At 32.0% G+C, this 12,907-nt stretch overlaps 1 protein-coding gene across 1 annotated transcript; it reads right to left on the reverse strand.

Annotated features, from left to right (window-relative positions):
* Positions 1 to 274: 274 nt before the first annotated feature.
* On the reverse strand, positions 275 to 5,227 carry LOC132725273 (uncharacterized). Its single transcript, XM_060710374.1, has 3 exons — positions 5,123 to 5,227; positions 1,180 to 2,627; positions 275 to 474 (listed from the first exon to the last, which is right to left on the reverse strand). The coding sequence occupies exons 1-3, from the start codon at positions 5,175 to 5,177 to the stop codon at positions 397 to 399; spliced, it is 1,581 nt and encodes a 526-aa protein (XP_060566357.1). The 5' UTR covers positions 5,178 to 5,227; the 3' UTR covers positions 275 to 396.
* Positions 5,228 to 12,907: the final 7,680 nt, after the last annotated feature.

A 12,907-nucleotide genomic window follows, 5' to 3' on the forward strand; every position in this document is an offset into this window, starting at 1 on the left:
ACTACCCAAACTTGCCAAGTTGTATACAACAGACAATTAAAGGGAGATCACTGCAATTTCAAATACACTTTTCGGTCATATCACGGTGGTCAGTCTTTTAAAGAAAGTGCTAAAAGATCAGCAAGACGAAAGCTCTAGATCTGATGTCAGTCAAACTTTGAATTAAAGAGACCGCGAACAAGCCAACACTTCTACGGTGTTCCATTTGGGCCATCGTCTATGAATAAAGAAACACCGTACTCTTCAATCGTATTGCTGTGTTTTATTACGTTACCATGTTAATCATTGCATTGTTGTACCAATGCGAAGAAGAAAAAAACATACATTATCTGTATCAATAAAAACAAAAAGCGATTTGTTGAACAAGTATCATTCGATTTTTCTCATATTTATTTCTTAGTTAAAGAAAGTTGAAAATGAGAAATATTTATATCCAAAGTCTATCTTCTGTTCACAATGTTCAGCAACAGGTATCTGAAAAATATAAGAACGTGTGTTTTTGAGCAATTTTTAGTGGGAAAATCATTAAGTACATAATAGAAACTTTTTATCAGAGGGAATCGCAAAATTTTGACAATGTTATATAATATCCAAATCTATGAGTGGTTCGACATACTTGCAATATTCCAGAGAAGGGAATGTCATGACCTCAAACCCCCGTTTCCTCTGGATCCGCGGAAACGAAGTCGTGCCATTTGTACATATTCAATTCAATTCCATGCAATATATTATTTGGTAAAAAATATAAATGTTCATGGATAAATGTTCATGGCCAATATAACATATATACATTGGCGGTGCATATACAAAGAGAAAAACCTGAAATATTGATGTATAAAGTTGTTTCTTTAACAGACTGATTGATTTAATGTTCTAGCTCTGTTGGTCTTCATTTGCAATAATTTATTGAAAATTTATGCCTATGATCTTTTAGCATCAATACATTTAATAATTATAATAAAAAAAATGAAAGTCAAGCTGGCAATAGCCGTATTTTCCCAGATATCTAGCAATTGTAAAAGCTAAATACATAAAATTTATACCAACCCTGCACATGTTTATATATTAATTTGATAGATGACTTTAACGTAGAAATTCTTATAGAGTGATACACTAAAGAACTGAGCCAAGGAATAAAAGTTTCAAACCTTTCATTCTTACATAATAACTTATACTTACTTTGCTATGGTCAAAGTGTAGCTCACTCTCTATATAGACATTCAAGATGCCAAACAGGTTATCATCATCGTCATACAAGTCGTTGTCGTTAGTAGGTGTATCAGAGATATCATTCCAAGTTGCTGTTATATCAACTTCACCTTGATCTTGGAGATCTATAGCTTCGATGTCTAAGATGTCATCATCTAATTCTTTAGTATCTACAATATCATTATCTAATCCCTTTATGTCTGCGATGTCGTCATCAAATTCAATATCTGAAACATCATCAAGCGTATCACTGTCATATAGTTCATCATCTGTTGTTGTGTATTCTGTACTTGCACCATCAGAATCCGATGCTATACTAGTATCTTGAGTGTCATTGCTAGTATCTCGGTCTGACTTTATCTGATCTGGTTCAAAGTGAATCACTGTGATACTTGTTTCGCTATCTGACAGTGGATCAGGAGGTTTCTTGTGCACAACTGTCTCAAGTGTATCAGTGTCTGTCAATTCGTCATCTGTGTTTTCAGTCGGGTCAGATGCATCACTTTCATCGTCTGGTGCTCTTTCTTCTTGGTAGGAAATGTAATCACATGATGTGATATCACATTTGGTTTTAGGACTTTCCAATCGAAGACTGTCATTTTTCTCTTGAACTACTGTTGGCATTGCGAACTTTTCTATTATTTCAGGTTTGACATTGACCATATCCACTGTCTTAACCTCTGTTTTAGTGTTTACACGCTCTAAATATTCAGTATATAGATCTCTTGCATCATCTTTCTTGTTCCTGAGTCCATCATTTCTCTCTTTCAACTCTTTAATGACTAGATCATAATTATTGTAAAGTGGACTGTCAATCTTTTCTTTATTCGGTAGCATTACAACTTCTGAAACGTATTCCCGGTCGTTATGTCCAATTTCAGCAAAACAATTTTCATTATCTCTCGCAATCAATATATATTTCTCAATTTGGTATGGCGGGCATGTCTTCAACATTGCGACTTCATCTCGTATGTTTGCTCTAGTATTGTCTTTTTTAGTGTTTTCTAAGTATACCTGTTCAGTTAGTCCAGTTTCTGACAATACTTCTTTAGCTTTTTTAGTTTCCAGTGGAGCCTCGCTATAGAAGGAGCTGGCAAGCTGAGACATAATTCTTTCGACGTCTGTTTCATTTTGCATGTCTTTACGAAACTTTTCGTCAGACTCGACAACAGGTTTCCGGAAGTCTCCACGTTCTTTTCCTGTGACATCTAGACCTTTGTTATCTCCTTTGTAAAAGCTTTTCTTGAATTTTCGGGTAGCAAATTCTACTGAAGAAATTAGCGCCTTACCATGTTTCACAGGAGGTTTTTCTATGGTAACACCGGACCTGCTTCCAATGCCTATATGTAATACAACTTTGTCGAACGTGGCACTTGTAGGGATGATGACGTCATCATTATTGGCATTTATGAGGATGTCTGTAACGGAAGAAAGAACGCGTCCTATTTAGAAATATATTGAATGAGAGTGTAATTTCAATAAACATACTAGTTTTTTGTGGTGAACCACTAGCCGCTAACACAGCACCACATATAATCAATATTTGAAAGATGGCGGCCCACTAGCTGCTAACACAGCACCCCATATAATCAATATTTGAAATATGGTGAACCACTAGCCGCTAACACAGCACCACATATAATCAATATTTGAAAGATGGTGAACCACTAGCCGCTAACACAGCACCACATATAATCAATATTTGAAAGATGGCGGACCACTAGCCGCTAACACAGCACCACATATAATCAATATTTGAAAGATGGCGAACCACTAGCCGCTAACACAGCACCACATATAATCAATATTTGAAAGATGGCGAACCACTAGCCGCTAACAAAACACGACATATAATCAATATTTGAAAGATGGCGAACCACTAGCCGCTAACACAGCACCACATATAATCAATATTTGAAAGATGGCGGGCCACTAGCCGCTAACACAGCATCACATATAATCAATATTTGAAAGATGGCGGACCACTAGCCGCTAACACAGCACCACATATAATCAATATTTGAAAGATGGCGGACCACTAGCCGCTTACACAGCACCACATATAAAGAAATGAACCATAAGTTACAAACACAGTACTATATTATTATGATCTATAGTTGAAAGTATCGCAAATCATAACAATTATCACCTGCATTCTCATATATTCATCATCATGACCATCATCATCAAAATCATCATCATCGTCATCATCATTATCTTAATTATTATATTATTTTCGCAACCTTCATTCCATTTATCTTCAAAATCATAATTTTTAAAATTTCCGTCGCGGTAATCATCAAAATTTCTATTATTATCAAATCAACATTATTATTATCATCAACATCATCATTACTTCGATCATCATCATTATTAAAATCATCATCAAGTTCATCATCATCATAATCATCACCACCTCAAGCGTCATCATTATTAAAACCATGACCATCAAAATCATCATCAAAATCGCTTCTATCATCGTCATCATCCTCATCATTATCATGAAAATGATAATAATCATCACCTCCATAATTATCAACTCTATCCTCCATCACAATTATAAAAATTTAATTATCATGACCTTCTTCAGCATTATCAGCAGTACTTTTATCATAATCATGCTAAAAATATCTGTATTATCACCCGTATCATCACCATCATCATCATCAGCAGCATTTTCATGCATCATCATCATCATCACAATATAATTATTAACACCTCCATAATCATCAAGATAATAATTATCACCTCAGTCATCATTAATGTTTCGATCCTAGAATTATAATCAATATAATTGCATCATCATCATCAAAATCGTATTTATAATCACTTTCATCATCATTTAATCACTTAATTACACTATGACCGATGTTCGTTGCTGTCGCTGATTATTATGATTTGAATGATGTACTGTTGTTGAAGATGATGATGATGACCTTAATGATTACAATGATGGTGATGGAAATGATGCAGGTGATGTACTTTTGTTGATGTTATGTTGTTGTTGATGATGATAATGATGATGACAATGTACTGATAATGATAATGATTATGAAGTGATATTGACGATGATTTACAATGATAATGATGATGATAATGGTGTTGATGATCACAAATGGACTGATGATGATTATGTCGATGATGACGACTCAGATGATGATAAAGATGTTATGTGGTGCTGGTGATGATAATTAAGATGATCAGATGATCATGACGATCATGATAATGATGATGTAATGATAATTATAGTGATTATGTAGTTATAACAAATATGATGATAATGATGATGATGATGATGATGATGAAGATGATGAAATGTGTACGTCCCCGCGCGGGGTTTGACATTAATGGGAGATAAAACACTAGCAACAAACACAGCACCATAAATATCTAGTCTAGTTAACATAGTAACGCATATGACCAATAATTGAAAGGCAACTAACACAATATTTTAAAGATTGCGAATCACAGAACAGTGCAGTAACAGTAACAGTGCAGTGCAGTGCAATACAAGAAGTGCAAGAAGTACAAATACTTATACTTATCAAATCAAATAAATCAAATATCATCTATAATATAATATCAAATAATAATAACATATCATATCATATCATATCATATTTTTTCTTTTCTTTTTATTCAAATTTGAAGAATAAAATTGGAACACCATTTTATGTTAGATCTACCTCCTTTAAATAAAATCGAAACCTTGATTAACAATAAAAATATCATTCACCAGTTTGACATTGACATTGCACTAATAAATGCACAAAATTTCAAATTAATACATTTAATTACTTTTCCTCGAAAAAAATCTATGTGCGAAAATCACATTGATAATAACTGAATTTTAAGAAATGTTACCTCATTGTATTTATAATAATTATAATTTTATAGAAATCATTTCAAATACCTTTAAATGTGCTTTTCGCAGAATATTTTGTATCGTTTGACGGATTTTCTTCCATTTTTGTTAGAATTATTCGTCTCTAGTATTCACAGCAGTCGACATTTTGCGGTAACTATGCTCAAATTATTACGTCACAGACAATAACTGCGGCGTCCAATCATATTTGACGCGGTATGTGACGTCATGCGTCTTTTTGCAACAGACGTCAAAACGATTCAGTCTGAGGAATTAAAAAATTCTGCAATTTTTTTTTCATTTATTTATTTATTTTATTATATATTTATTTGCAAATATGGCCTTAAAGTTATAGAAAGCTAAGTTAAGACGAAGCATACCGCTTCAAATACAACTGTCTTAGTTGAAAGTTTTAATAGGACACATATTTTTGTGTGACTTTTGTGGTCTTTTTAAAAGTACATGTTTAAAGGCACAAAAAGCATTAAAAATAAACATTTTTTCCTTCTTATGACAAACATGTAGGCCTATTTTACAATGTTTAAAAGATTGATTTTGAGCATATTTAAGCTGAAAGCCTCCAGATAAGCCAAAATATTTCAAGAAAATCAAACTTGAGGAAAATGTGCTTAGATTTTAAGAATAGCAAAATGGTTCATGTTATAAGTTATAATCTGCATGTTGTGTGCGATTAATGACTGGTTTTGCAGTATTCATCAACGTATTTCTATAATGCGTGACTTACGCAGTGAGGACTAATTTTGCTTATTCTAACCTCCTTTTTGGTTATTTACGTGGACTGTATATAAGACTAGTGCCGTTTGCAAGGTGTAAATTACTTTCTTTTTCACTTCACAATATTTTACTTGTACATGTAGACACATTTTCAAAACTTTCTTAAAAATTAGCATGAATCTATACAAGAAATGGAAGGACAGATAAACATACAAAAATGTATACAACTAAAGAATTGAACAAATGAGACGCCGAGCGGACGAGTAGATACAACATCTGAACGGATGAAGATATGAAATTGAAGACTGAAAATACATTATAACATACAATTAGAGAATGAACGGATAAAATCACACAACTTAAGAATGAACCGATAAAAACATACAACTAGATGACACACGGATAAAAACACACAACTAGATGACACATGGATAAAAACATACAATACAATACAATGAACGGATAAAAACATACAATAAGAGAATGGACGGATAAAAATATACAACTTGAGAATGAACGGATAAAAACATACAATAAGAGAATGAACGGATAAAAACATACAACTTGAGAATGAACGGATAAAAGCATACAACTTGAGAATGAACGGATAAAAACATACAACTTAAGAATTAACGGATAAAAACATACAACTTAAAAATAAACGGATAAAAACATACAAGTTGAGAATGAACGGATAAAAACATACAACTTGAGAATGAACGGATAAAAACATACAACTTGAGAATGGACGGATAAAAACATACAACTTGAGAATGAACGGATAAAAACATACAACTTGAGAATGAACGGATAAAAACATACAACTTAAGAATTAACTGATAAAAACATATAGTACAACTTAAAAATAAACTGATAAAAACATACAAGTTGAGACTGGACGGATAAAAACTTACAAACATACAACTTGAGAATGAATGGACAAAAACATTCAACTTAAGAATTAACGGATAAAAACATATAACTTGAGAATGAATGGATAAAAAACATACAAGTTGAGAATGAACGGATAAAAACATACAACTTAAGAATGAACCGACAAAAACATACAACTTGAGAATGAATGGACAAAAACATACAACTTGAGACTGAACGGATAAAAACATACAACTAAGTGTCACATGGATAAAATAAACTAAACTAAGGTGAACGGATTGGAAATATGAACTATAAAGTCTGAACGTAAAAGAACATTGACTATGAAGGAATAAAAACAATATTATATGATTATTACTATAAGGACTGAACGGATTAAAAAACATTAACAATAACTATAGAGTCTCAACAAATAAGAAAATTTATTATGACTACAGTGTCTGAACAGCTTAAACCTTTGCCTATAAATATAGTCTGAACGAATAAGAACATTGATTAAAGCTGGAAAGCTGCTTTTTATTTGACATTTTAAATTTAAATGCATATTTCGGTTTTGGTATGGATAAACAATACCTCGCAACACTATATTGAAGCTGTGATTAACTAATTATAAAATGAATGTTTAACAGCCTATGCATTAAACCATTTAATGGACTGGGAGTTGATCTTTAGTTTCTTTGTACAAACCCTAAAATTCAATTTGAGTTCGTTCTGCTGTGTATCCTACTTTTTACTTTTTACCAGCATTTGTAACAGTTTTTTAAAATTGTATTGCTTCAGGTACTGGGTAGATTTGACAGTTAACGTATTGCTTTTTAATCTTAACCGATAAGGCAAAGACACACGTGTTAAAATCATGCTGAAGTCTCGTAAGAATCTCAATGCATTATTTTAGGCATGAGCTGGCACCTCAGTAGAACCATCAACCCTCCATCTGCCAGCTGAATAGATATACGAGTTTTAATTATGTACACGTTTCACAATACAAATAAATCTCATATAAATGAAATATAATATTAAAAAACATTTTAAGATGTGCATGGGGACAACATGCGTCAAATCAGTTCATTAGTCTGTGGTTACATTTAATTCTCTGACCATTTTATATTAATTACTTTATGTTCTAAACAACTATGTAATGGTCTACATATACACGAACCTTCTATTAAATAACTGTGGTGTAGTAAATTTTCTAGCTTATATCTAATTTTAATTTTATAGACGCGAAAATTATTTTCTGAAGTCATTTAGACCTACCCTGCAAAATTACATTTGCAGATTCATATGTTTTAAAAGTGAAACTAGGTCTTAGACTATGCTCATTTTTTATCACTGTAAACTTGAGGCTGAATTAGTAATAAATTTCAATGACAATTATAATGTTGATTGACCAGTAAATGATGTTAATTTTAATGATACAATATAAAAACGGTCTTAATTATAAAAAGACGTTTCCCACTCATTTTTAATTTTAGATAATTTGGTAATTGTATTAAAAAAGTACGAACAATACCTTTAAATGTGCCTCTCGCTAAACCCGCTTCAGTATCTGGAGATTTTTGTTCCATTTTTTTCTCTAGAAAAGTGCGTTTCTGTCGTAAGAGTGCGCCATTTTGCGGTTACTATAGCGTTCTGCTAAATTCTTATATTACGTCACAGACCATTACTGCGACGTCCAATCATATTTTGTACATAGCGGAAAGAGACGCCATACGTCATTTTGGATCAGCGTCGGCTATTGGCCTACGCTCAGATAAGTTCTTTAACATGTGTTTTTGACTGAAGGGAAATTTAATTAATTATATAATGGTAATCGTTTCCGATTTTATTTTTTTGTGTGCCACAGTAAAACAATAGATCGAAGAGTCTAATATTATTGCCTTGCGCTATCCATAAATTTCAAGTGTTAGCATTTTTCAATTTTATTTTAAATTAATATTTATATTTTATTATTATTATTATTATTATTATTATATTATCATTATTATTATTATTATTAATTTCAGAAATGGGTTTATAGATCTACATCCAGGAACATACCTTATAATTAATACTTCTAATAACATTTTTAATTGATTCTATGTCTTTTTTAATTAAACAGTATACACCCGCAAAATTCTCAATGGAACACTTTTTTCTTTTATAGTGCGAGTGTATCATTTCCTTTAATCTACATGTAAATATGTATTATTTTACTATCTATATGAAATCACGGATTTATATTACAATATAAATCTGATTGAATTTAAACTGTATAACGTAATTATCAAAAATAAACTATTGAAGCGTTTATAACATAGTTCTTTAGGTTAAAATAAATGAAAAAAATATATTTAAAGATTTACAGAGAGAACTTGAATATTTAGATAAATATGTAGATCTATAAGTGTATTTATAAAAGAATTAGGTCTAGCTAGCTAGATCTACATGATGTCGTACATAGATCTATATATTGTCACTTGAATTTTTATTTATTTATTTAATTATTTCAAACTTAATAGATCTATAACCAATATATACAGTATTTGATCTTTATTCAATATGAAATCTTTTTTTTTTCGAATCGTTGATTTTCTAAAGTAAATGCTTGCAGAAACATGCCGTAAAACCAAATTGTTATTAGTGTCACCATAAAATCCAAGCAACGCCAAATATTTACACAGGTAATCGCACTGCATTATGGGACCACATGTCAAGGCCGCCATTGAGAAAAACGACGAACAACTTCGCGGGAAAAGATTTATCGAGTTTATTTCGGTAATATTTGTTAGAAGAGGTCTTGTTTTTGGTCGGGATTGTAAGTTTACCTTTTTGTCTAATGTTTAAATATGAATTTATGCGATGACTTACACTGTGAAGGTAGTGTTTTTCTTTTTGAAAGCAAGTGTCTTTGTAAAAAAAGTAGGACACGGCATGGTTCCAGAAAAGAATGTAAAACTTTTTGACCTATTAAAAGTTTTTTAATATCGCAAGATACATGGAAAAACGACTGCCAATTAACATTTTCGAAAACATTAAAGCGTTTAACTATTTAAACAACAGCTGGGTGTGTTTAATTGAATGTGTGTTTATCATTAAAAAATATGCAAAAATGTGTCCCGATATTTACAGTACTCTTGAAATGGGTGGGGTATAGTAAATAAATCAAGCATTTTTGGTTTTCTAGCTTAATTGAAAAAGTTAAAAGGCATAGTAAATAAATCAAGCATTTTTGGTTTTCTAGCTTTACTGAAAAAGATAATTTGATGATACCACATATACAAGAAAGATTGGATAATAATTTTGTAAGATAGAGTAGAAAAATGGCTACATAAAGTCATAATTACATGCAATATTAATAATAAAGTGTGCGCGTGTTTAGGCTTTACAATTCCACAATTACACAGCGTATAACGCTACGAATGGCAATACTAAATCCTGCTAAAAACCCCGCGAAGTAACCGACGCCATTACCATAAACCAGTTCTGAATAATTGCCCTGAAAAGTTTATTTACTTAACAATCTATTCCTAATACATCCATGGGTGAAAGTTTTCTGGAATAGTCCTGAAGTTTCGAATTTTAGCCAGTCCCTAGCATCATTTTAATCCGTTGACATTTCAGGGGTCGACCCTTCCCTTGAATGAGAATGAACCAACCTTATTTTCCATTTGCTTAAGATTTATTAAAGGTGATGATTTTTTCCGTTTCCTCAAATTCAAAAAGTCATTTTGTGCATTACGAATATTTTTAACCAGAGCGATTGTGTGCATCACACACCATGGTAGGAAATAGGAATCAAGGCTTCTGATTGGTTGGACGAGTTGTGATTGTCAAATCAGATGATAGAAAACAAATGACCGGCAGATATTGTATTTCCGTAATAACAGGGATTGAAAATTCTTTTCAGACCTACTTGTCCTGCATTGGCTTCAAATTTGTACTTGTCCAGCATTTTTGACTCTTATTTTCAAGATAATCTTTGCAGATGCTGTAGAACCACGCAGAGACGGCTAAAATTTCTCAGAATCAATTTGTTTACATGCATTTAACAAACCAAAACAGAGCTTGTGTTTATATAAATTGTTTAGTTTAAAGAGGCTGATTATTGTCAGGCACATTCCAGTCACACCCGTATTAAGGGTGTAACGGTTTACCGGAATACCGATATATTGCAATATGAAAAAATAAATTTCGTACCGCGGTACGATTTTTGGAAAACCGGTATTTTATAAAACTCATAATTTTCAATTAATTGCCTTCTAATTTTGTACAAATTTCACATAAAATCTTTAATTTGCGAACTTTGTTGGCGCCAACGTAAGATAAAAGTATCCGACAACTAGTACACTTAAAAGTCAATAAGCGGCCAAATAATTTACATAAGCGGCCCAGATGTGAATGGTCACAAGCGACTAGTTTTGTTTATCAAATTGTGTGACACTTTACTTTCTATTTATTCCTTACATTTTTATTAAGTTTCTACTAAAATATATACATAATTTACATATAACAATAATATATGAATGTTACTACATCTTAACATCAAAACATATACACGACAATACGTATTGCAATATATTGCAATACGCTTCAGCAAAATGGCAATATATTGCAATACGGTTTTTGCTGTATTGTTACACCCCTAACCCGTATCCAATTAACAATGCTTTTAGAGCTTTATAAAATGCGCAAATTATACATAATTTAAAACACAAGCTTTGTTTCTGGTTTTCCATTGTTAAATGTAAACAAACTGATTTTGTGAATTCCAGCTTTCCATTACATCGGCAAACTGCTGCTCTTTCTACTGGACAAGCATACACCGATTTTGAACTTGTGCTGCATCAATGTCTACTTGTAATTCAAGCACCTAGCAGGCAAGTGCAATTGTCCATCCCTGAATAAACGAAAACAAAATTAAAAGTAAAAGATTTTTTATCATGAAGTTTTTGGGCTATAATTCAAAAGACCTAGAGAAACAAAGCAAAGGAGCAAATAATTTGGGTATGGTCAAGGTTGAATGAAATTGATTCAGGGTGGGATTTATGGGGTGTTTTGCTACGGAAACAAGAAATTCCTGGGTATGCGTTTTGTGAATGTTGTCAGAAGACATCAAGTATGACAGTGGTGGGAAAATGGAGAATTATGCATAATATATTCTTTAAAACCTTGTTTTATTACCTTAAATTATTTTATTTTCCTATGTGATCATTTTAAATAATGATTGGGTGTGAAAGGCTAGAAGTACGAAATGAAATTGGTACGGATATTGCTTCTGTGGTTTTACTTGGTTTTTATCACATATCACTCTGTCTCATCAGTATAACTGTTTTTGTTTATCTTTTAATTTGATGGGAAATTTTTTGTGTAATTTTTGGAATTTTAAAGTCAGAAATTGGGAAATTTGCTGCATATTTTCAGTTGGGAACAGTGCTGTTTTCCTGTAATAGTTAATTTAGGGGAAACCGCTGTAAAATGAAGTATTGATAAGGTTATAAAAATCGTGAGCAATGGAGGCATTGGGCTGAGCTTGATAAAAGAGATCTGATGCTTTTGATATTTTAAAATCTTTGCCCTTTGAGTTGGGCTTATCCCAGCCATTCTAGAGTAAGACGAAACCAATGCATTGACCCTGTTTCCAGTCTGTTCATTCTGGCACTGTTGGATGAAAATTTTCCGACAACTTGATCTGATAAATTTTAATTTGGCTTCTGTTCTAGAATGTATGAAAAACATTTTTTTGTGTCAGACTTATACAAAGTCTTGTTGAAACTGGCAAATAGAACTGGTGCCCTTTGTTCTTCAAGTTGATACCAACCAATCACTTAAATTTCAGTTTGACCTTTTCTTTCCCTATCTTACTTTACACTTCATTGAAATGGAACTTTATCATTGGAACGAATGAAAAATAAGTATTTAAATATACACCCGATATCAGAAGCAAACTATATTTGGTGGACACAACAATAACTCATTTACAGAGTTATCACCCTTTTTTGTTTGTGTATAGAATTTGTTTAAGAGCCATGTTTGTTTTACTTTCTCCCGACTTTCCTAAAAGATAACCTCCAAACGCAACGGCACAAGTGGTCTCTAAGTTTTGCTTGAGCTTTGATATCCAGGGAGGAGATTTATCTTGTTAAAATATGGCAATATTTATTCAAATAATTATTTACTTGATTACAGTTGATTGGACCGTTGCAATTTTGTCAAATGTTTGTC

Source organism: Ruditapes philippinarum, unplaced genomic scaffold (assembly GCF_026571515.1).
Source record: "Ruditapes philippinarum isolate M1 unplaced genomic scaffold, ASM2657151v2 ctg2739_1_1_1_1, whole genome shotgun sequence".
Taxonomy (NCBI): Eukaryota; Metazoa; Mollusca; class Bivalvia; order Venerida; family Veneridae; genus Ruditapes; species Ruditapes philippinarum.